At 33.3% G+C, this 24,195-nt stretch overlaps 1 protein-coding gene across 4 annotated transcripts in view; it reads right to left on the bottom strand.

Moving 5' to 3' along the window:
• The window catches only part of RALGAPA1 (Ral GTPase activating protein catalytic subunit alpha 1), a 219,904-nt gene that overhangs the window by 7,249 nt on the left and 188,460 nt on the right, over positions 1 to 24,195 (bottom strand). For 2 of the 4 annotated variants that reach the window (XM_019924020.3, XM_019924026.3), the window contains exons 37-39: positions 21,091 to 21,249; positions 19,972 to 20,099; positions 3,559 to 3,683 (exon numbers count right to left, since the gene is read on the bottom strand). In XM_019924020.3, coding sequence (XP_019779579.1) covers positions 3,559 to 3,683; positions 19,972 to 20,099; positions 21,091 to 21,249 — 412 coding nt within the window. Of the gene's footprint in view, positions 1 to 987; positions 1,019 to 2,930; positions 2,962 to 3,558; positions 3,684 to 19,971; positions 20,100 to 21,090; positions 21,250 to 24,195 lie in introns of all 4 variants that reach the window. The other 2 variants (XM_019924021.3, XM_019924023.3) reach the window with 2 other exon arrangements.

Raw genomic sequence — 24,195 nt, 5'->3', positions numbered from 1 at the left:
TGGTATCCACACATTTGTTCTACGTGTGTATTTTTAATAAGAAAGATAACTTAATATTTACTGTGCACTTGCAGTAAAACAGGATCCTGTTTCTTCTTGTTGGCATTCTAGATTTTTCTTTTATTTAAAAAAAAATTGGAGGGGGAGGGAAAAAAACAACTTGATTTGAAAAGACAACGTGACATTAAGGAAAAATACCTAGATTTTGAACTGCCAATATAATCTGGCCAAGAAGAGAAGTAATTTCATTTTAAAGTTTAGAGTCGGAGGAGAGGTGTTCATGAATGTTAAAAAAGAAGGTTACAGTAAAACTTTTGATATTTTCCACACACGTGCCTGACAAAGATAAAGGGATTTTTTCCTGTAATTTTTTTTTAAATAAAGGACATGAAAAATCTAATAATGTTTTAATGTAGTTATGGAAGATCAACAAAGTGTGACATCACGATATCTCCCTCAGTGACCTTAGGGATAAAAATAATTTCCCTTAAGTATCAGTCTACTGCCACAGACAGTCCATTTTGAGAAAATACAGTTATGAAATTTATGGATCAACTATGATATACCAAAAATGTTTTTTGTATCTATTTAAATAATACTAAAAATTATCTAGAAGAAGCCCCACTGGATTTCAATGTCATCACAGATACATTACTGTTAACCAGGAAGTACGTTTTAAATAAGCTTGAGCCAAGTTAAGTTTTAAGCCAAACTTAAAACAGTATTTTTCCACTACTCCACTGAATAGTATTATATTATAGGTTTGGTTAGAAAGAATAGATTATATCCTTTATATGATTATTGTACTGGTATTCCTTTAAAATGTAATTTCAATTTATTGCATTAGTATTGATTAGTATTAGTTTATATGGATGGGGTATGCATGGGATATCTAAAGTTGATTCTCAATTGCGGTTGATTCTCGATTACAAGTTAAAAGGAAATGGGGGAAGAACAAAGGGTGTTTTGTTTGACACTTTGTCTTACCTTCAGATAAACAGAACTGATATTTAATGATCTAAATCTCAATGGGGCATATCAATTTTATCATCATGTTAAAAAGTAATAATGGGGCTTCCCTGGTGGCACAGTGGTTGAAAGTCCGCCTGCCGATGCAGGGGACACGGGTTCGTGCCCCGGTCCAGGAAGATCCCACATGCCGCGGAGCGGCTAGGCCCGTGAGCCATGGCCACTGAGCCTGCGCGTCTGGAGCCTGTGCTCCGCAACGGGAGAGGCCACGACAGTGAGAGGCCCGCGTACCGCAAAAAAAAAAAAAAAGTAATAATGAACCTAAAAATCTTCACATTATGTAATTTTTGAAAAACATAAGTCAGGTCCATATGGCTATTACATGGCCTATTTCATGTCTTCTCTCTCAACTTTGACTTACAACTTTAAAGGGACTTCTACATTTATGGGTTGGTTTGTGACAGGAAAATCAAAATCTGAGATGACTGGGAATAAAAAAGCATTCTTCAGATATCATAATGTTTTTGCTACTGTAAAGGAGTAAATATTTCCTTTTTATATTATTGTGCTGAATTGAAAACCACTGATAAAAATTTTTATCTTTCATAACTATTAAAGTCTGCAAAAAAACCCATAAAAATGTATTAATACTGGAAAAGTTAGTTACAGTGTTTAAAAACACCTTTTAAAAATTCAAGTGTATGTTTCTAACAGTTCCTAAAGGCAAAGACAATTTAAAAAAATTAACCAAAGAGCCTTGATTTGGCTGCTGTATCACTCTTTACCTAATGTCTCAGAAAGTGAGAATACTACTTACTTCCCATGTTATACATCTGGCCAAATGTGCAGGATAATATGCAAAATATAAGAAGAACATTAAGAAGAGGAATATGAAGGATTCCAGCTAGTAAACAGCTACAACATGAAAACTGACAGCCTTTATACATTTAAGGGGAAAAGTTAGTCTGAACGTGGCTTTATTATCAATATTTTTCATTTGTGAAATTTATGGCTCAACTCTATGTATGGTACACAAAAGTGTTATTCATGTCTATTTTAATAATGTCTGATATTTTATCAGATATTCTCTATTATTAAAAATGAAATGTCCAGGTATACTTAACTAGTTTTTATTTTGTTGTTCATTAATTTATTTTTAGTATCTTTCTTTTACCATCTTTCTTATGCCGAGCTGTGTAATTTTAGATAGTGTCAACCCAGTCTAATATAATTTTCTCTTTGCTAGGTCTTTTATATAATTAATTGAAAGGGCTCCAAGTTTTTTTGTAAAATTATTTTTATAATGGCCAATTAATTGGTGACAGGAATGGAAGCTTTAATTTCATCGACTTTAATTGAGAATTACAGTAATTTTTTTTGCAAGCAAATTAGGCCAGTAAAGGCCAGTACTGTGCCTCTTAAACTACTTAATATAAAGAAAACTTATATAATATGAAGAGAATCTGAAGGCTTATTAAGATGAACTTCAGGTATATTGTATTCTCTTTTCCTGCTTCCCTTGAACATCATTAAAACAGTCATCTTTGTATTTCAGGTGCCTAGTATGGTGTGAGGCACACAACAGAATAACTATTTGATGAGTTAAGATACCCAATAACAATGCAACACATTACAAAATACAAAGACACACCATTTCAGTTCAGTAGTACTACATTTTCATGCTGAGAAACAAAAAGGTCAATACAACAAGGTGTAACTAACTTCAACCAAGGGTTCTATTATTAGTTATTTTTATCCCAGAACCAGTGTTAGTGTTTCATGCAGACCTAAGTTAGTAAGTATAATTCTGGAAGAAATTTAGTGACAATTTCTGAAATGTTTAGTATGAACCAGGGCAGTGTTAAGTTTGCTTAACTGAGTTACAAGCTTAGTGCTTGCTAATTTTTAAAAAAGGAAATGGGGGAAGAACAAAGGGTGTTTTGTTTGACACTTTGTCTTACCTTCAGATAAACAGAACTGATATTTAATGATCTAAAGAGGGAAAATAAAATAAATGAAACAATCATAAGGAGTGCAAAGAATTACAGAATAGGAAGGCCATGAGTCATTTTTTTCTTACTGATTTCTTCAAAATTAGTTAATTGTAAAAATGCAGTACCCTCTTATAATCTTTAAATATTACAAAATAATTTACTCTAAGTACTTCTAAATCTAGACCAATTATGTTAACTTTATTTGTAAAATTAGAAATGATAAGGTAATATTCTTGGCCATAAAATTTGATCCTCTGAAGTTGAGAGTGCCTGCTCAACTTGTATTTCTTTTGCAGATACTTCAGTAACGATTCCGTGAAACACAATAGTTACTGCCCATTAGCTCAGATAAAACGTAGTGTATGTGCTTTTATGAAGACTGTTGACTTTTAAAGGAACTGTATTTAGGTAAAAGAAAGTATAAATCAAATTTAAAGGCCAAATATGAAAATAATGATGAAGAATATTTATATTTCAATGACTGGAAGTTTATTCAAGCAAGTTTTCCATTATTTTAAGAGTTTTTTAGAACAAAAGGGTATTGCATTTCAAGTTCCAATAATGAACAGTAACTAATACTTGCTTTTAATCTTACCGGCATCAGATGGTAAATGATGGTAGGGAGCTGGAGAAAAAACCTGTGCTGCAAAATCTTCAAATGTCGTTGGTTCTAAATGGTGCTGGACAATCGTTTGCAGATATCGCGCTCTCTCCTCATAGCTGATTTCCTTCAGTTAAGGGTGAACTTAAATGCAGCATACATTGGGAAAGAACCGATTGCATCAAAAAGGACTACTATCACTGCTAAGCCATTACTTCTTAATAAATATAATTATTAACTATTCTTGCATATCATTAAAAGTACAGCTTTTTAAAGAGAAAAAAATGTAGCTTTTAACATAAGTTTACTCTTCAGGATACCACTATACCTGGCAGCTTAACAGGAAGACATTTATTAGAAAATAATTAATAGTAAACTGCTGGAAGAAAGAAAGGCAACAGTTTACTTGGGAAAGGATTCAACTGCTATCAGGTCAGCCTAGGGCTCCTCTTATCTTGTTAATCAGCTTCGATCTGCAGATGTACTCTGAAAAGCCACGCGATAAATACTATAATGCTTAAAATACTATGTCTGAAATTCTGTTCTTCATTTGTAATAATTTATTGTGAAAAATTCCTGCATATCATCTTTTTCTAAAATCCCTGCATTTTCCCAACAATTGTTCTCATTTTGAATGGAAGACTACTGTTGCTGTAATCCTCGAACTTAACTCCATGCAGTTAAGATAAATACACAGCTGAATCTGTATGTCAGGAAAAAATACCTAGTCAATTATAACACTGAAACAAGCAGGAATATTTGCAGAGAGTCCACAGGACTCCTACATACTGTCTAACAAAGCATCTACAGGGCACTGACACTGACAGAAAAATACTGTACTTCCCTTTCACCACATTTTCTTCTCTGATATTATTGACAAGCAACCAGTACCTTGAAGTGTTGTTGCTTTTGAACAACCCACTCCAGGCTTCCTGTTTCAGCAGGCCTGATTGTGCTGTTAGCACAGAGAGGGCGAGAAAGAGAGAGAATTTTTCTGTTGTTCATGAAAGCAACTATGGAAATGGCTGTCAAAATGTAGAGCAGCAGGCAGCAACATACAATTATCAGGAAAAACTCACATGCTGACTTCATGTCGTATAGTTCCTGAACTGAGAAATCAGTTAACCTTTCTTCTACAACTTTTAAAAGTTTTCCAGCTGTACTCAGTGTGCTATGTTGATAGGCTTTACCTAAGACATTTAACTAAGTGTAAAGGATAATAAAAATTTGCTTATTGGTTCTTCTTTATTCATTGAATTTTCCCCAAAACCCATTTTAATATTTTACCCTCAAAATTCATTATTCTCTCTCTTTTTAAAATTGCAATTCAATTGCTGTAATCCTTTAGTTCCAGAGATTGTAGACCGAGTCTACAATCAAGACCAAGAAAAAATTTTGAGAGGAAGATAATTTAAAATGTTAATTCAGTGGGAGATACCATAGCCAGTTACATTTACAAAAGATTATTGATTGAGAAAAGAAAAAAAAAAGAAGAGTTAAAGGTAAGTCTATATTCATTATGCACTTGACTTAGACTGTGATGTCTTTTGCCACCTAAATGACTTGAGTAACCTCTTCTTATACTACAATTTATTTTATGTATCAAATATTGAAATAATCTTAATTCCAATTCCTGGCAATCCATTATTTTCAATTCTGGGGTTGAACTTCAAAAGAATTTTACTCCTGAAATGGGTAGCAACAGGACAAGATGCTATATTGAAAGGATTTTATGGAAGGATCATATAGACGTTTTTGAGTGTTAACACAGAAAAGTAATATAGCACACTTTTAAAAGAGGGTATATGGTTATAAATGAAAGGGGATGAAACTGATGGTTCAATCTAAATAATACCACATATCTCACAACTTGTTGGAAAGTACTTTTTTCATTGGGGGAGATTCACAGCTGCCGAATTTTCTGCAGTTAATAGAGTCCTTTGATTCACAGCAGTGCCCCTTGTACAAAAAATACTGGCCTTTGTGTATTACCAGAAACTAATTTTCTATTTGGCTGAAAAGGGAAAAATGGGGTTATTGCTTCTCCCTCCTACAGAGCTTTTCATTATGCCTGATGCACTCAACTTCTAAGCTCTTCTGAGAAAAAAAATAACTGAAGAGGCAAGAGGTAGAAAAATGAGCTTGTTAGCACATTAAAAGTGAAGTATCTTGGTGGGCCCTAGAAATTCCCAGTGGTGTGTTAACTTATCACTCTATGCATGCTGGCACTGATAGTCTCCCAATTGATCACTCTCTTTTCGCACCAAAGGTGCTGCCAGGAAGCAAAGGCTGAAGGCCCACAGGAGAACAGTCTGCTATCAAAACAAGCTGTTTTTAAAAGTCTACTTGAATGGGTAAAATGCTTCATGAAAAGTAGGGTGGAGACACCTACCTACTTTTAAAAATGCTCTACTTTCAGAGGGCCTATAAATGAAATATTTTACTTTACCTTATTATATTTAGAGTTTACACAAAAATTAGGCAGAGAGAAAGCAAATTTAGTATTTCTAAAGCAAGGAGATTATTAGAGCAAGAAATGAATATCTAGAGAAGATACATTTATTTTTTATTTTTTTAACATCTTTATTGGAGTATAATTGCTTTACATTGTTGTGTTAGTTTCTGCTGTATAACAAAGTGAATCAGCTATACATATACATGTATCCCCATATCCCCTCCCTCTTTTGTCTCCCTCCCACCCTCCCTCTCCCACCCCTCTAGGTGGTCACAAAGCACCAAGCTGATCTTCCTGTGCTATGCGCTGCTTCCCACTAGCTATCTGTTTTACATTTGGTAGTGTATATATGTCAATGCCACTCTCTCATGTCGTCCCAGCTTACCCTTCCCCCTCCCTGTGTCCTCAAGTCCATTCTCTACGTCTGCATCTTTATTCCTGTCCTGCTCCTAGATTCTTAAAGATACATTCTGAAGTGTAATTCTATTTCACTATACAAAAGGAGATTCATAAAACTCTGAAGAAACCCTAATATATAAAGCTATAGAAACTAAAATTATCTAGACATAATGTATTCATTTTGTATAAAAACACATGATGTATTTAATAAAACTGCAAAAAATTGTAATTAGAGAAAATGATGCTTTCTAAAACAATTTTTTAAAATTCAAGTATAGGTGGCAGAGTGAAGTAAAACAATCATTAATTGTTGAATTTAAATGAAAACTGCAACGGTTATTACAAATTAGCCCACTGTCTGAAGTTTCCTTCTGGGGGATTATTTTCAGAAAATACTGTTAGCTTAGTAAATTATTATAGACTACAGTAACTCACCTTCTAAAAGCTAAATATTCTAATTTTCCAAGTGTGATGTAGTCAAATAAATAAATAAACAATATGAAAGCAACCCAATCTACAGTACTTACATCTTTTCCCCTTTTACTTTGGAAAACATATATTAAGGAGATATAATGAACTCTAAGTACTTAAACAATAGTCCTGAGTCCACAAACAAGGTATTTTTTGTGATTGAGATGATGATAAAGTTCCAAACAGTGATGTTAGCATCTGCAATGGTAACCATAGTCCAAAATAGTTAATTCCTATATCTCCTTATAATATGTTAGACACTTATTCCTTAAAAGGCAGCTCTCTAGGGAAGAGTTATTAGTACCTATAAATTGAGTGGCATACGCAAACTTGATGGCTAATAACAACAGGATAAGCTCAAGCTATATTCCTACTGTGACTGTGTGTTGCCACTGGCGTTGAAATTAAATTGAAATGGGTGAAATGATAAAAAGATGATGGTAAACTTACAAATTCAGAACAAAATTTAAAGTACAAGTCTAAGTTGAATTAAGATGGTTTTTGTTGCAAATCTAAAACAACCCAAGCCAAAACTAGCTAATAAAAAGCCATTTGATGAAGGAGACTTTTAGCTGGTAGGAATCTTTAATACAGAACTAGCCAATCAAAAGAAATAACACACAGGTGCTGCAATCACAGCAATATAATTATCCACTAATCCTCCTTCCTTCTACTTTCTGCAAAAATAGAAATGGGGGGAAGGAATATTACCATTCTGAAAATAAGAAAAGGGAACTGAATGATTTTTATAGTATAAATAGTTTAAAACCAATCTGTACTTCATTAATATGAAGTTAATATCAGTATTCAATTAACTACTTTTGATTTTAAACTTATCATATGAAATAATAATGGCCCCCTGTCACTGTGTCAAGCCCAGCTGTTATGAAACTAGGGTTCAGTTTCAGCCCACTCCTGGAAAGAGATGCATGAATTCTCTGTGCCACAGTTTCTCTGAATGTTAAATGGAGATCCCCCCACCTGCTCCTATTTATGTCATAGGGCTGCTGAAGATAAAGGATATAAATACAAAGTAACCCAAAAGTCCCTCTACATCTGTGATGAAAATAGTTATTTTGACCTTTGACTCAAGTCTTTGTAAATAGCAGGTGCTGTCTCCACTAGGACAATTTTCAGTATCATCAGTTTAAGAAATATACCTGTGTACATGTGCAAGAACTCTGATAATATTTCTTGTTTATGTTATGTACAAGAGGAACTTCTGACTTATTCTGGTAAGAGAAAACTCTGATTTCTCATGAGAAAAAACACAATATGAAGAAAAGAGACTGCAGACAGTTAATTAGAAACACTTTTTTCAACTTTACTAATATATAGGGAGAACAGATAAAAGGTAGATTTGGTTTTTAAAGAAGCAACAACCCTTCATTCGCCACAATAATTCTTAATAATACAATGTAATTTTGAACTGCTTCTGCTGTCAGAAAAGGCATAACTTTCAGTTTTGTGATCATTAATTCCATGGCACGCCCAGGAGGTTGTATAAATACTTAGGTCCAATGTAATTTGTGACTAGTCTCAAAGAAATAGAAATTTGTGTGTGTGTAAGTATATGTACATGTGTATATGTATGTATGTTTATGTTTGTATATATGTATGTTGTACATAGCAAGAATATAAAGTATAATTTTTCACAAAAAGGAGTTACGAAAATTACAGACAACAAAGGCATATCATTGCTTAACTAATTTCCTCTTAAATTCAGGTTTAATATTTTCTTTCCTAAACAAGAAAAAACTACCGGCTCCTTTTTAAGTAAAGGCAAAGCATGAAGTGTCTATATCTGTGCTCAACAGCATAGCCTCAGGGATTTAGGGCCCATTCTGAAATTCCTAATTTAGTAAGCACTTGCCCACACTCATATTAATGTGGTTTCTTTGTCATTTTAGCAGTCAGGAATTTCATCTCCCTTCTCTGTATACAAAATTCCAAGAACAGTAATTGCAGGAAGAGAAAGAGTTTTACCTATTAAAAATTTCTTGCAAGTACTACTTACAATATTTACAAAGTCTGTAAGATGGTTGGTAGTTTGAAATTGGCTATGGTGGGAATTTTCACATCATAGAACTCAAAAAATGCCACAAATCGAGGCCTCCTCCTGCTCTCCAGAGCCAGTTGTTAAGCATCAAGCGTGCCTCATTCCTCACGCTTGTTCTCCTAATAAACTAGTGGGAGACTAATGTCTGAGGGTGGAGGCCATGCCTTTTTATCTTTATATCTCTAGCACCTAGCACAGGGCCTAGCAGCACTCAATGACTGTTTATAAATTATAGAATGAATGAATAAAGTTGGTTTGGTAGTTGATTAGGAGCCTGTTATGCAGACAGCCCCCTTCCTCTAATCTCACTTTGGCTCCCCAGAGACAAAGCCCTTTGGGGCAAATACAGTTGGGACTCTCCTAGGATTGAACTTACAGAGAGAGTCTGGTTCCACCTCTACCCTTAATCTTGCTGACCTTCTCTGGAAGAAGAAAAAGTGAGTAAAGCACAATGTATACATATGTAAAGTGTAACATTAAAAGAAAATTGATATTAATTTCTTAAAAAATTATAATAATTGCCTACAGAAGAAATTCTATAAATGTTGAAAGTAATTACAACTCATTACAATTTAGCATTGAAATAAACATTTTGCCCTATTGGTTGTGATAATTTTAGTTAGAACTAGAGGAAGGATACAACAATGATCTACAAACGTTAATGTCAGGAAACTTAGCAAAATCAGCAAAATGTTTATTCAGCAATAAGCCTTGCCTCGAAGGAGAATATAAAGATTCGCTCAGAAAAACAAAGCTGCTGACCAGTAGAGTTCGGACTAGAACCTTGGTCATTTAATACATTATTAAATATTAAATAAAAATTAAATATTAAATTTAATAATTTAATAGTCCAGTGCTCTTTCTACAGACAATCTCAATGATCTGGATTTTAGATGGGAAAAAAAAGTATAAAAGGCATTTTAGTCAGCTCAAGGATGGCCAACACAATGACTACTAGCTTAAGTCCTAAGATTGGCAATTTTTCAAAAATCTTTGTTTATATACTAGAATATCATATGTAGTATAGTAATAAAAATCCATGACATGATCTAAAATAAAACTGAGAAAATAAACCACAGTTGACTTTTTAGTTCTAAAAGCCCTTGAAGTATCTTCAAACACTGAGTCAGTATCATTACACAGGGTCTTGAAAACTTAATGAAAAATAAGAATTTCATTGAGATATAGAATATGGGTAGATATATTCTGCAATTACATCTGCAGGATCTAATAATTATTATTATCAGGAGTAAAGTGGCATACTTCCCTGAAATATACAGGGCAATTAAGTATCCCATGGACTAATAGGCACTGCTCATTTATAAAATAAAAGTAAACTATATTGCTTACTTTATAAAGAAGATCTAGTAAATTAATTAATACTCCATTTCTTTCCTACAGTAGCTAATTTCTTTAAGAAACATGCAGTCTAGTTCATATGCAGTAAAAATAAAATTCCCCTAAATAAAGAGCATGAATCTTGGAATTATTTGTACTATGTTATTAGAAATTCTGAAAATCTGCAACAGGTTATGACCAATTATTGTGTATGATTTTTATGATGCTTTATATTAATGAAATTCTTTAGTAGTTGATACTATCTACACCATGAAGGAAAAGCTGTGATTTGTCAGAGTAGACAAAGCTGGGCTTTAATCCATCCTTTTAAGCATGCTGCCAAGTCTATATTGTTTTCACTGCGTCTCAATTAGGAGACAGGCAGGACACCTGGTACTTCTTTATCTAAGTCCCATGGGCTGCCAGATGACTCAAAATCCATAACAGGTGCTAAGGCACTGTGAGGATAGTCCTATTATTGAAAGCTGGAGCTGTATAAAATTTGGACCATATATAATTGCTCATAAATCAGTCAATTACTAAATGAAAACATTAAGTAAAACGTTGATAAGCCCAATTCTAACAAACTTCATGTAAATACATTTAAAAAGATTAACCTTAAATAAATAGGATTAAAAATTTAAACCTACCTAAAGGTTCTGAAAATCCTTCCTGATTTAATAATCTAATAATCACTGGCAGTTTCTAAAAAGGACTAACATGATTATCAAATATGTGTATCTATTACACTTTCATGAAAGTTGTATGAAACAAAACATCTAAAAGAAAAACTAAGTTACCTGGATTTCAAATTTAATGAAATTAAAATTTTGTGCTCTCCTTCTTGGTAAGATCTGCTTGAAAATACTACCATTAAGTAATAATGAGACTTTCATAGTCAACAGAGACCTGCTTCAAAATTACTAGTATTACAGTAAGAGTTTAAAAAATATTGGGGGGAGACTAGGAACAATCACTGTGTTGTTCCTCTTAGGAACAAAAATTTCAGTACATTAAGTTGAGGAAATGAATGTCTGCGTTTGGACTAAATACTAAACTTGGGTTCTATGAGAAGACTGCAAAAAGGAAAAAAATAACTAAGTGAAATTTTACAGTGTACAATTACTTAAGTGTTATCTCTACCTAAATGTGCACTAACTTAATTAAGATTCTGTTTAAATGCTATAATTATCAGGAGTACAAAAAAAGTGATTTATTATCATGGTAAGTAGTTACAAAGTACAGCAAACTGTCATTTAAGACAGTGTCATAGCATCTATGATAAACAGTATATTGGCTTAAACTAATGCACTATATGCCCCCAGGGAATAATAGGCTCAGCGACTGGACTTTAACATTAAAATCTACCCATTAATCTTGACTTAACTACAATCTATTCTGCAGTAAAAGGAAGAATGGGCATTCAATGAATTACTGTTTTTGAAATATTGCACTGGTGCCCATTTACTAAAATAATTTAAGGGGACATGAAGAGATGCAATACTAGTAAATCTTACAGACTGTTACTAATTTTATAAAGCATGCATTTGATTTTCCCTCAGTTTAGCAAGAACACCCCATTTTTTAAAATCTATAGATTAAAAATTTTTTCTTAAAATATTTCTCCCTGGTCCTTTGAAAGGACATGTTGCATAACTTACAATACTGCAGTATAATTTAGTCAACTTAAGTTCTGCTGAAAAAAGGAATCATCTATGGAAATATACTGTGGGGTCAGGATTCTGGGGGCTGAAAAAGCTTTAATTTTTTTTAAGTTGGAGATCATTGTTTCTTTGCATCAGAACCTCCAACTGCTTGATTAGACTGACCAGAAGAAAATGGAAAGGGCCAGAGTAGTGTTTATACAAATATCACAGCATACAATGCCTCACATAACAAAGAAACAACACTCACATTTAAAAAAGATACCCAAAATAGAATTCAAGGAGAGAAAGACAATTATGAGTGACTGAAATAGGCATTACCTACTCATTTAAATGATAAATCCAGTATGTAACCTTAAGATTTGCTTAGTGGATTATTTTAGCACTTACGATTGTTATGCATAAAATTAATTTACATTTTTATATTAATATTGCTTGTATGTATTCAGACGATATTTGGGAATTCTAAAAAGCACAGCGTAAGCCAAATCTGCCTCTAACCTTATCTGATATATTAAATGTGCTGGTTTTAATCCACTTTCCCTTATTTTAAATTTCTATCAAGATAACAAAACATTACTTTCATTTCATTTAAAGGTAAAAATATAATGAAGCAAACCGACTTTTGCTCTGCTATAATCTGGTGGGCTGAAAATAGATAATGGCATGTTAACAAGGAATTACTACAGGTGGTTGCTTAAATATATTTATTTGCTTTCTTTTTGATAGTAGGTATGTGCTAAATAAAAGTCAACACGCTTATCAAAAGAATAAGTAAATGTAGAAACATCAATTCTACAACAGCTATTTTTGCTTCTTCTCTTTTCTGAACAGCAATTAGTAAAGCAACCCCTTCCCCTCCTCCCTAGTGCCGTCAAGCTGTTCAGAGCAGTTTGCAACTCGACAATGGTACCATTGTGAATGCTCTCTGGGCTTCCTTCCCACAGAGAGTTAAATGGGCAGTTCCTGCTGCCCATGATTGGTGTCCAGTGAAATAATACTCAAGAGCCAGGTTTTATCAGCTTCACGCCAAAGAAGTGAAGCCAGGGAACCCAAGCCTTCATATCATACTGGACCATATGCCAACCCTGATGGCCCCAAAGGTTTATCACTAAGAATCAGGATCCATCATGTCCCTTGTGAAATTTCATTTCGCATACCTTATGTGAAATGCAAGGCTTCACTAAAAACCGAACCTTCTTTGCAATTGGCATGAACAGATGGACGGTAACAGTGGTTTGGCAAGCAAAAGTTAAAATTTAAATAGGCTATATTCTAGCGTTTGAGAGGAAAAGCAGTTAGAAGAAAATGGGGAGATTTGTGATCCATAGTTTAATTTTAATTCCATTATTGAGTTATTAAAAATTCAATAGCAAAATCCCATATATTTAGTAAAAGGAAAATAATGGATTAAAAGCACTGCAATTCCTATGTTAAACGAGGTTAGAGTAATTTCAGCTTTACATCCTTCATTCTTTGCTCTCTGAAATCCCCAAATAGCATCTGAATCTACTGCTGTTTTTCTATTTAAATAAAGACTAGAATAAAACTTACACATTATGCAGTAGGTGTAGTTAATAATAATGTAAGCATACCAGTGCACCTTCATCACTAATATCAACAACATAGCGTTTGATAGAAAAAAAAAATCCTTTTCTAGCAAAGGTCAGAAGTTAATAAAGATGGAAGCAGAGAAACTTCCAAGTTTTGCTGTTTTTAGGGAACAGTCTGACAATCACCTGATAGAGTTCTCCTATTTTCTTTCTGGTACACTATGATATAACCCAACTGTCCATAGATTGGCATATATGGACCATACTGTCACACTGGATTTGAGAAAACAGGTAAAATGGTGGTACTGTTTTCTTTTCCTTTGCTATTATCGCTGTGAAGCCAATGTACTATCAGAATAGGATAAAAAAACTTCATTTGTCAACAACATGTAAAAGTATAACAGTATGTAAAAATACATTTTCTGAGCTCTTGCTACACGACAGACAGGCTGCTTAGTGCTTCATGTGGATAATCTCATTTAATCCTTACAACACTCCTGAGTTTGGTACTCCTTTTACAGATTAAATAAAATTAGACATAAAGACAGTGACACACTTAATAAGTGGTTCTGGACTCTGAAGCCCAGGCTGATTACCCAACAGTCAGCCTCCACATTTTTAAATATAATTAATTTATAATTAAGGACTATAATTAAGGACAGTCTATACTTACCAATATTATCTTCTCAGGAAATGATCTACAAAAGACGGTAGATACATAAAGTTATGTAGTTTCTCAATAAACTCACTTTCTTCTAACATGAAATGGCAGAAATATTGATGGGCCTCCCTAAGAGGTTTTATAATGTTCTATCGTAATGAATGGCAAACTGCATTAGTGGAGCCAATCAATTACATTTCATTTCGTTCTGGCTCTCATACTTTTGCAACAGGTTCTTTACATTTGAGTAGTAGAACTGCAGGGATAACAAACTGTGACTAATTGAAGAATGATCATTGACTTCTGGTAATTTGTCTGATAAAGTTAAACAGAAACCCAATTCTGGCATTTACGAAAAAGTCAAATCTAAACAGATTAGAAGAAATCAAATAATATTGGTTTGGGAGGAAAGAATATTAAATCTAGGAGGAAAGTGTTTTTTAAAGGTACTATTTTATTTTATAACATCCCCCAAAACGTATATTTCACAATATTATCTATGTATTTTATATATATATATATACACACACACACACACACACACACACACACATAAAGCCTCAAAATATAAATTACAAGATTATAACAGACATGCTGCATTCCATCCACTCAAATCTTACCCTTTGAGGCCCAGATTTTCTATACATTCTTCCCTAATTTTCTTACTCCAAAGTAATGACTTTTTCCTTGGAACTCCCACAGCATCTTATCTACAACCCTACTGTGACACATTTTACCTTGTGTTATAATTTTTAGTGTACATATAATTATCTCCCCTTTTAAATTATAAGATTATTGAAGAGATTACCATCTGATTTGTCTTTGCATTTCTCTCAAAATCTTTACAATTACCATTTAAGTGATCAATAAATATTTTTGATAGAAGAAAAACAGTACAGTTGCATCTTTTGACCTGGTGGTGGTTAAACTGTAATTATTCACCATATAGTATATTTAGGATTTATACTCTTTTTTCAAATTATATTTTGCAGTTAGAAAGGTTAAGAAGAAAAACTTAAGAAAATTAGGACATGGGATGTGGTTAATTTTATGTCAACTTGGCTAGGCCATGGTACCCAGTTTTTGGTCAAACACCAGCCTAGATGTTGCTGTGAAGGTATTTTTCAGATGTGAATACCATTTAAATCAGGAGAAAAGTATATCAGATTACTCTCCATAACGTGGGTGGGTCTCATCCAGTCAGTTGAAGACCTTAGGAGAAAAGACTGAGGTCCCCAAGGAAGGCAGAAATTCTATCTCCAGATGCCTTCTGACTCAGACTGCATCAACTCTACCCCAACTCCCACAGATTTCAGACTTGCCAGTACCCACAACCGTGTCAGCCAATTCCTTAAAATCAGTCTCTCTCTTTATGTACTTATGTATATACACATATCCTACTGATTGTTTCTCTGAGAACCTGAATACAACATGACTATATACTGTAACTTCTGAAAATTTCTATGTATAATAAATCTCATATTAAAAAGAGAAGCCTTAATGTAAAGGTTTTAAAAAAAGGGTTTTTTAACTGTAAAATGAGGAACCCATTCCACGGCACTATCAGATTCAGAGCTTTCAGAACTTCCAAACCAGAAGAGAAACAGTACATATTTGATAGCAACATATTTAACATTTATACATAGTCAAAATGTCCCTAGGATCAAAACAAATAATTACTTTAAAATTTTTATTTAAGGAAAAGTCATGATAGCTAAGATCATGAAATTAATGCTTTGGAATTATTCCTAATACAAAAAAGCCAAAAACAAACAACCAAAAAAACCCCAAACCCCACCAACACACACATACACTCTCTTCCAACAGGTAATTAATAAATGATGACTAAGATCAACCTGAAATACCCCTCAGGTCCAATGGTTACTGAGGATGTGCCTACTCCTTCTCCCCAGTGATGCATTTCAGTTCTAACTGCATGATCAAACCAATAAATTGAGCTCGAGACAAAAAAAGAAACAAACAAAAAAACCCCCCAAAAAACCTAGCTGACAAAGTCAGAGGTTGCAAGAAAATGCTTTTCAAGTACAAGTAATGCAAGAAATAACAAGTGAAGTAAAGGAGAGGTTTCAAAGCTTGAAAGACAGTCATCAATACTGACAGATTACTGTAATTCTGGCTGCCAGCATGATCGATTTGGGCAGCATATGACAATCAATATTGTCCTCATTTAGTGAACAACATTAGATTCACAGATACAGAAGATGTTCCTAGGATAAAATTTAAGCTGTACTTAATGATCATAAATAGCACAATGTATGCTGTGGAATCTTAGTGGGTACTTTTACTGGGCATAAAATAACTGGCACAGCAGTACAATTATCCAAATATAATTGAGTTTATTACATATTCTTTTACTCCTTCATTTCTCTTATGAGGATTAAAATAGTAACTCTGATGGTTTTCAAAGCCTACTTCTATCTCAGTTTTTGTTGTAATTTCTTTTGTTTTATTGATCTGTTTTAGAGCGCATGATTTTTTTTCCTTAATGGGAGCTTAAGGAAATTTGTCAAAATCTGAATTTGTCAAAAATATACATTTAAAATTTTATATTTCTGAAATATGTATTGTTACTTAAAATGAAAAGACATTTATATTTCAATATCTCAAAAACATCTAGTTGTAATTTATTGTATAAACTTTCATTTAAAAATCAAGTAATTGGGCTTCCCTGGTGACACAGTGGTTAAGAATCCACCTGCCAATGCAGGGCACACGGGTTCAATCCCTGGTCTGGGATCCCACATGCTGCGGAGCAACTAAGCCTGTGCGCCCCAACTACTAAGCCTGTGCTCTAGAGCCCACGAGCCACAACCACTGAAGCCCGTGTGCCTAGAGCCCATGCTCTGCAACAGGAGAGGCCACCACAATGAGAAGCCTGCGCACTGCAAGGAAGAGTAGCCCCTGCTCACTGCGATAATGTGCAGCAATGAAGACCAAAAATAAATAAACAAAAAATTTTAAAAAATGAATAATCTCTATCTTTAAAAAACATAAAATCAAGTAATCTATCAGTACTTATATGAAGTTATTTCCTCCAATGTTTAGAATTAATATACACCTTTGTGAATCTTTGTGAAAGATGACTACATGTTCTTCAGATTAGCAAAGGCTGAGCATCTCTATTATATATTTAAATAGCATGGGAAAATAACTTCTATATAGCTTCTAAATTCAAGCTTCTAAGTCAAGAAAAATTTGTTTGATCTGTCTGATTTAGTATTTTTACTCTGATAGTTCCAGAAGTGGTTTTCCTGATAGAAGTTGCTCACATCTGCTGTGTAAATAAAGTGTTCATGTTTACTGTTTTCATCTGAAATTATCTCTCTTCATCTTAGAATTTTCTCCAATGTGCTATTTATTAACATCTCAGCAAGATTAACTATTAAGAGCTTCATGAAACAGGCCTAAAAATCCAATCCAATCAATTAACCAACCAACCAACCAACCAACCAAACATAAAAACCCAATTAGGCAATTCCTTGCTGTTGGGTAGAGCTGTTTCATATTGACTGTAATCTTTACACATAACAGAATTAATCACTGCACAAAAGAACGTACCTTATTTCATTTACTAGGTGCATCCAAATTCATTATCTCATTTATTCTTCACAACAATTCCGAGATGGGTATTAGCATCTTTTTTACAGATGAAGAAAGTTAGGTTTAGAGATTCTGGGACTTGACTAGGATCACAAGGTGGACCTCGGGTGGCATGGACTTATATACACTACCAAACGTAAACTAGATAGCTAGTGGGAAGCAGCCGCATAGCACAGGGAGATCAGCTCGATGCTTTGTGACCACCTAGAGGGGTGGGATAGGGAGGGTGGGAGGGAGGGAGACGCAAGAGGGAAGAGATATGGGAACATAGGTATATGTATAACTGATCCACTTTGTTATAAAGCAGAAACTAACACACCATTGTAAAACAATTATACTCCAATAAAGATGTTAAAAAAAAAATCAATGTTTCTAACTGCAAATCCAGCTATTATACCTCTAGTGTAACGTGCAAATCTGAACTAGTCCTTAAGAGTATGAATTTAGGTGCAGGTAAAAGAAATTAAGCTATATCCTCACTTTTTTTTTATTTTATTTTATTTTATTTATTTTTTTAACATCTTTATTGGGGTATAATTACTTTACAATGGTGTGTTAGTTTCTGCTTTATAACAAAGTGAATCAGTTATACATATACATATGTTCCCATTATATCCTCACTTTTAATTGGTATACTTGAACTACTTGGTAAGATGTGCATTTTACATGTTGTTTGTATATCAGGCCTGAAATAGTTTGTGTGAGTTCAATAAATTGAGTTCCTATTGACACAAGAGGCAAATAAGAGTTTTGTATTACAATCTAATCTCGCTCTCATCACTTTCCCAAAAGATTTAAGGCATTCTTTCAACTGTGTCTTAAATGAAATGATGGAGAACACTAACCTCAGGATAAACATCAAGATCAGGGGAACTGTAAAGAGGCATAGGTCAGAAAGAAGTCAATCTCAGTAGAGTTGACAATGCGGACAAAATTAGTTTACAGATAATAATCTGTATATTCCTTATAAGATTAGCTACCTTTCTAGAGATATTCAGGATATAATAAACTGAATCCTTACATTTCATGACAATGACCACGTCAAATCTGAGTTTTCAACTCAAAGTGAAGATGTAACCGCTACAAATAAGAAATGCTGTATAAATGACATTAAGCTTAAGCAATGTAACATGCCATGATCCACCTATAATTCCATTCCACAGTATCAGAATACGTGAGAAATTACACAGAAATCAGATTGCTTAAGTCAATTTTCATTAAAAGAAGAAAACGTATGTGGTAGACTTATGATAAATCCATTTCATGTGGAATAGGACACAGGATATTTTTAAAAGCCTTCCCTGTAAAGCTTAACATCTACAGTTTATTATGTAAAAGAAAAATAACTGAAGTGTTTTGAATAATGTAGAAAAAGTATATGGAAACACAAATCCATTTTAGAAAAAGGAATATCAGAAAACAATTTAAATTTTAAAACTGTGTGCATATTTCGCCCCAGGCAGTGTTCTAAGAAGTTTACACATATTGACTCATTCAGTTCTCATAACACTACAGGCTAGATATTATTATCATTCTCATTTTATGGATAAGGAAATTGGGGCTCAGAGAGGTTAAATAACTTGCCCAAGGATGTATAGCTAATGAAGTGGTGACCAGCATTTGAGTCCAGGTAATCTGGCTCCAGAAGCCATGTCCTCTCATACTTCCATATCTCTGTTTATGTCGTCCCTCTGCTTGGAATGATCTTAATCTCATCTACCTGTAATTCATTCATCCTTCAAGATTGGTTCAATCCTTACATTTCTCAGAAGTGTTTCCTGATACCACCACTCCTTACAGCTGACTGAGAGGTATCTGAAGTATTGTTATAATAATTCCAGAACATCCTGTGCATAACTCTATTACAGCACAGATACTGAAAACAATATATTTCTTCAACTAGATTGAGTACTTTGAAATGACTGTTACGGTTATCTCTGCACATCCAGATTAGCAGAACGCCTAGTACATAATGGGGCTCTAATTAATTAACCAAAAGACAAGTACCGATTAAAAGCGTATAAAAGAAAATACATCATTCAAATATCATAACTGCTTAAACACTGGGGAGGAACTCCAACCTCTATATATCAATAAACAAAAACTCAAAGGTCTTAACAACACATAAGAAGTAGTTACCTTGGAAAGTAGACATAGAGTAGAAACCATACTGTTAAAAAGGATACAAGTTTTGATATAATGGAATCAGCGATTTCAGAGCACGGCTTGCATTTATAGCAGTTGCTCGAACCATAATGGGTAGGACCTTTCCATTCACAATAGCACCATCAAAAAGTGGACCAAAGAAGGGAACCTGATTGAGAAATGAGAACATAATTTTATACTCAAACTGGAGAAAGGTTGTAGAGAAGAAACAGTTTGTATACAAAAGTCTTTCTGCTTCCTGTTTAGTTCTTCCTTCAGTAGAAATGCTATTCAAATTCAGTTCTTTTCCATGATGGGTCACTCATACTAGGACAATAAACAAACAAAAAATGCCAGTGGTCTACAGGGTTTCCATTCAAAAGAATTATATGCTTCATATAACTGACTGAATAATTTACACTACCTGCCAATTTTCAAATTTTTGTAGCCGCAATTGTATACAAAAATCCAACACTTGGAAATAATTTACTTTTCTCCCATTGAGTAAACACAGGAAGGACACACATTCTTACAGGCAGCAAGTTAGTTTTTTATTATTTTCATGTGATGCCAGCTTTACTACCAAACCTAAAACACTTTTATTATTATTTTACTACAGAATCTAAAACACTATTTTTTATTTTATTATATGGTTTATTAGAAAAAAATCTGTCATTTTTATCAGATGACTGACAGTTTCAAAAGTATTCTGTTTGAATATGGCTGGTACAAATGGCAGCTGAAGGCAAAGACATGAGCTGTGGATAATACAGTAAATATTTTAGGCTTTAGACAATATGTGGCCACATATTATCTCTGCTGTATATTCTTCTTTGATTTTTTAAAAGAGAAAAACCCATTAAAAATGTAACAAACATTCTTAGCTTCTGGGGTGTACAAAAACAACAGTAAATGGGAACTTCCACTCTGGCACTACCTAACCATCTTCCATTCGAATAGTTTCTTTCTATTTTTCCTATTTTAGCGCCTTCTGAAGTAGACTTAGACAATTCACATAGCTACCAGAGTCTGTGTCTCATCTCCCCCTCCATTTCCACGTTTTGATGCCTAGTCTAATTCTTCTGAAAGAGGGAAAGAAACTCACAAAGCCATACAGAACTCAAAATATATTAGCAAAATGTAAGATAAGGAGTTCTTACCTCTGGTTTTTTCATTATCTGGATACTGAACATGTGATTTTTCATTGGGTATATTACAATAAGGACATCACCAAATTCGGTAGGAATAATTCCTCTCCTGTAGTCTCTAGTATGCTCTGACCAAACGATGTGTACTTCATCATTTCCTAAATGTCTCAACTGGAAAACCAAGAAAATAGTTCATAGTGCTCGAGAAAAGCCCTGTGAATACAGTCATACAGCTACTGACAACATACTATAAGAAGATTAAAGGGTAAAGAAATTTTAAAAATACTTTTTAAACTTCATTTGATAATTTTTCATAACATGCAAAACACAAGCACTCAAAAGACATTAGGAGACACTGCAGAAGACCAGATAATTTTCAACTGTCTATACAGTCAATGGCAAACAGAGAAATTAGATAAAAAAGATTCGCATACAGACCAAACGCTCTTCTTAACCAGCAACTGCACCAATTTTCCACTACCAAACCTTTTAAAAATTGTTTAAAAGAGTGTTTTAAAAAGTGACGGATTTAAGACTATTCTTTTTTTCTGACCACTCTCTGGAAGTGTTAATGAGCAGTGAAAGGGTCTAAAGGAGGCAACAGAAAGAGAAGGAAAAGAAGTAAATCATAAATATCTACTGAGTAAGAGAAAATTGGTTATATTTGCGTTAACGAATTTATTTCCAGCTTTTCTTTGACTATGAAACTTGGCCTACGAAATTCTTTCAAGTAGACTTTGTGAGATTTGTTAGACTCTCTGAAGATTTTATTTAAATACTTATAGTGCTTACGAAGGTGTTTTTGGCATTTAGAGAGTTAACATTATGATGATTAAAATTATAAAAAGCAAAGTATACAAAAGTTGGATTTCTATTAAGTTATTAGAAAAATTAACTTAATGTCCATCAGTATTGAGTTTTCTTCATGTAGATTATTGTTTAAACATGTATTTTAATATATCAATACAATTTGGTTATTTTAGTACATTTATTGATTCTGCCACTGCAAACATTTGAGCCCATTTTTGGTGCACATCTCACATAGGCTTTTCTATTACTTTCAGATAACGTGACATATTGTAGGCAGAAAAGTGTGGAAGAGAAAATTAGGATAAGTGTCGTCAATATTCTTAGTAGGGGCTAACATATAGGCAATTTCTGTTTTTGAAATATTGGACTTATTTTGACTTAATGACCACAAGGCAGGAAAACAATTAAATGTGTCATTTAAACAAACAAAGGAATTAACCTTCCAATTAATGAAAGGTTTTCTTCTGTCACCCTTTAACCCTGGAGTTCTTAATCTGGGTTCAAGGGATCTATGAATTTTTGCAAATTTTATTTGTGTACTTTTCTGAGAAGAAAGTCTATCATATAGGACTATGTTTTACAAAAAAAGCCAAGAACCAGTGTTCTAATGGTTCTTAAAAGTCCCCAACACCAATCTATCTAGAAAATCCTAGGCACTATGAATGTCATTAAGTATCTGAAAACACGAGGTAAATCCCTGAACTTTAAAATTTATATTCCTAAGTAAGAAATGCCCTCTCTTCTTTGACAGATTATAAGATAGTGGCAGCTATTACTCTAAAGACAGTGCCCAGCTAAGTCTATAGACCAGAATCTATTATTTTAGAAATATAAAGATTTTTATTTTCTTTTAAGGAGGACTTTTTTTAGGTCTAAGTGGATTAAATAATTCTTTTTGGAAACCATAAATGTGCTTATTGCTCTAAATACATGATGATAGACCTCAAACATCAAAACAATGTTTATTTTAAGTTTTAATTATCATTACTTACAACACACACACACACCCTGAATGACATAAATGCAAGACTTGGGCTTTGTGACATTTTTAAAAACCAAAAAAGATTACACAACTCAGAAAAGCCATGGCTCTATAATTTCATTTTTTAATCAAAATACTTTAAAAATATCCTTCCTATACAGCCATCCCCATGTGTCAGCTTCCCTAATAGGTTTATGTTAACTGAATACAAAAGAAATGTGAAATAAATTTAACCAGGAGGGATGATCCAATCTAATTTTGATACATTAATGTCATATGCTGTACATGTTACAACAGCAGCCAGATCTAATACTAAGCTCCAGGCTATACTGAGATTTCCAAATGGCAGATTGTTCTAAGTGATATCAAGTATAATTGAAGTAATAAACGATAGTAAAAGCTGAGCACACTGTCAGGAAGAATTTAAGTATTTACTTTTTAAAATTAAATGAGTTAGGTTAGGAAAGACAAGACAACTGAAATAATGCAGGTCTCAATTTACAGAAAATTCCTTTTATTTATCTGCTACATTAACCCTTGAACTCTTGCCAAACCTATCTATAATTTCTAGTGCTCACTTATCTAAAGAAATGAGAGAAAAGGGCAACTGTAGTTTTATTTTATAATGAAAGCTTGTCTTCAAATATCTACCACAGAGTATTAAAAGTCTCTTATGGAAGTTTAACAGAAAAGAATAATATATTTTTTCCAGGATGTTGTAATGCAGATATTTATGGCATAGAACTATGCATATAAACAAAGTCATTTAAAACATGTTCAATCATTTTAAGGAAAAAGCTTCAAGAACATCCCTTATCATTTTTATCCAAATGCTAAAAAAGCAATTATTTTATGCTGTTATGTTGAGGCATGTTTTTATATCTTTATGTCTTTAAACCCTGCTATAAAATAATTAAATAAATTGAGAAATTGCTAATCATTGCCATGTATCTTATAATTTTTGAAGACTACTGAAAATATGAATTTTGAGTGGTTAACAGTTAACAGAAACTTCAGAAGTGTTTGACATTTATTTGACATAAATACTTTATATAGTATTTGATGTTTTAAATTATTTTATCTATTCCTTATATTTTACAGATTTAAAGGGTTGTGTCTTATGTATACTCAGCAGGGTTTTTCCATACTCTAAAAACTCTCAAAGGAGTTCCTACCTGCATGTTCTTGTACCCAGATGCGAATCACTTCTGAAATAGACTATAAGAATTCTGTACATGGGACAGGTCTGTTAAAATGACTGGCAGCCAAAGTACTCTTCCAAATTCACTTTGACTGCTATTGAAGTCATTTTGGAATTCGAGGTA

This window comes from Tursiops truncatus, chromosome 2, assembly GCF_011762595.2.
Source record: "Tursiops truncatus isolate mTurTru1 chromosome 2, mTurTru1.mat.Y, whole genome shotgun sequence".
In the NCBI taxonomy this organism is placed as follows: Eukaryota; Metazoa; Chordata; class Mammalia; order Artiodactyla; family Delphinidae; genus Tursiops; species Tursiops truncatus.
Note: the sequence above shows the minus strand (reverse complement) of the source record. Positions and strands in the feature narration are given on the sequence as shown.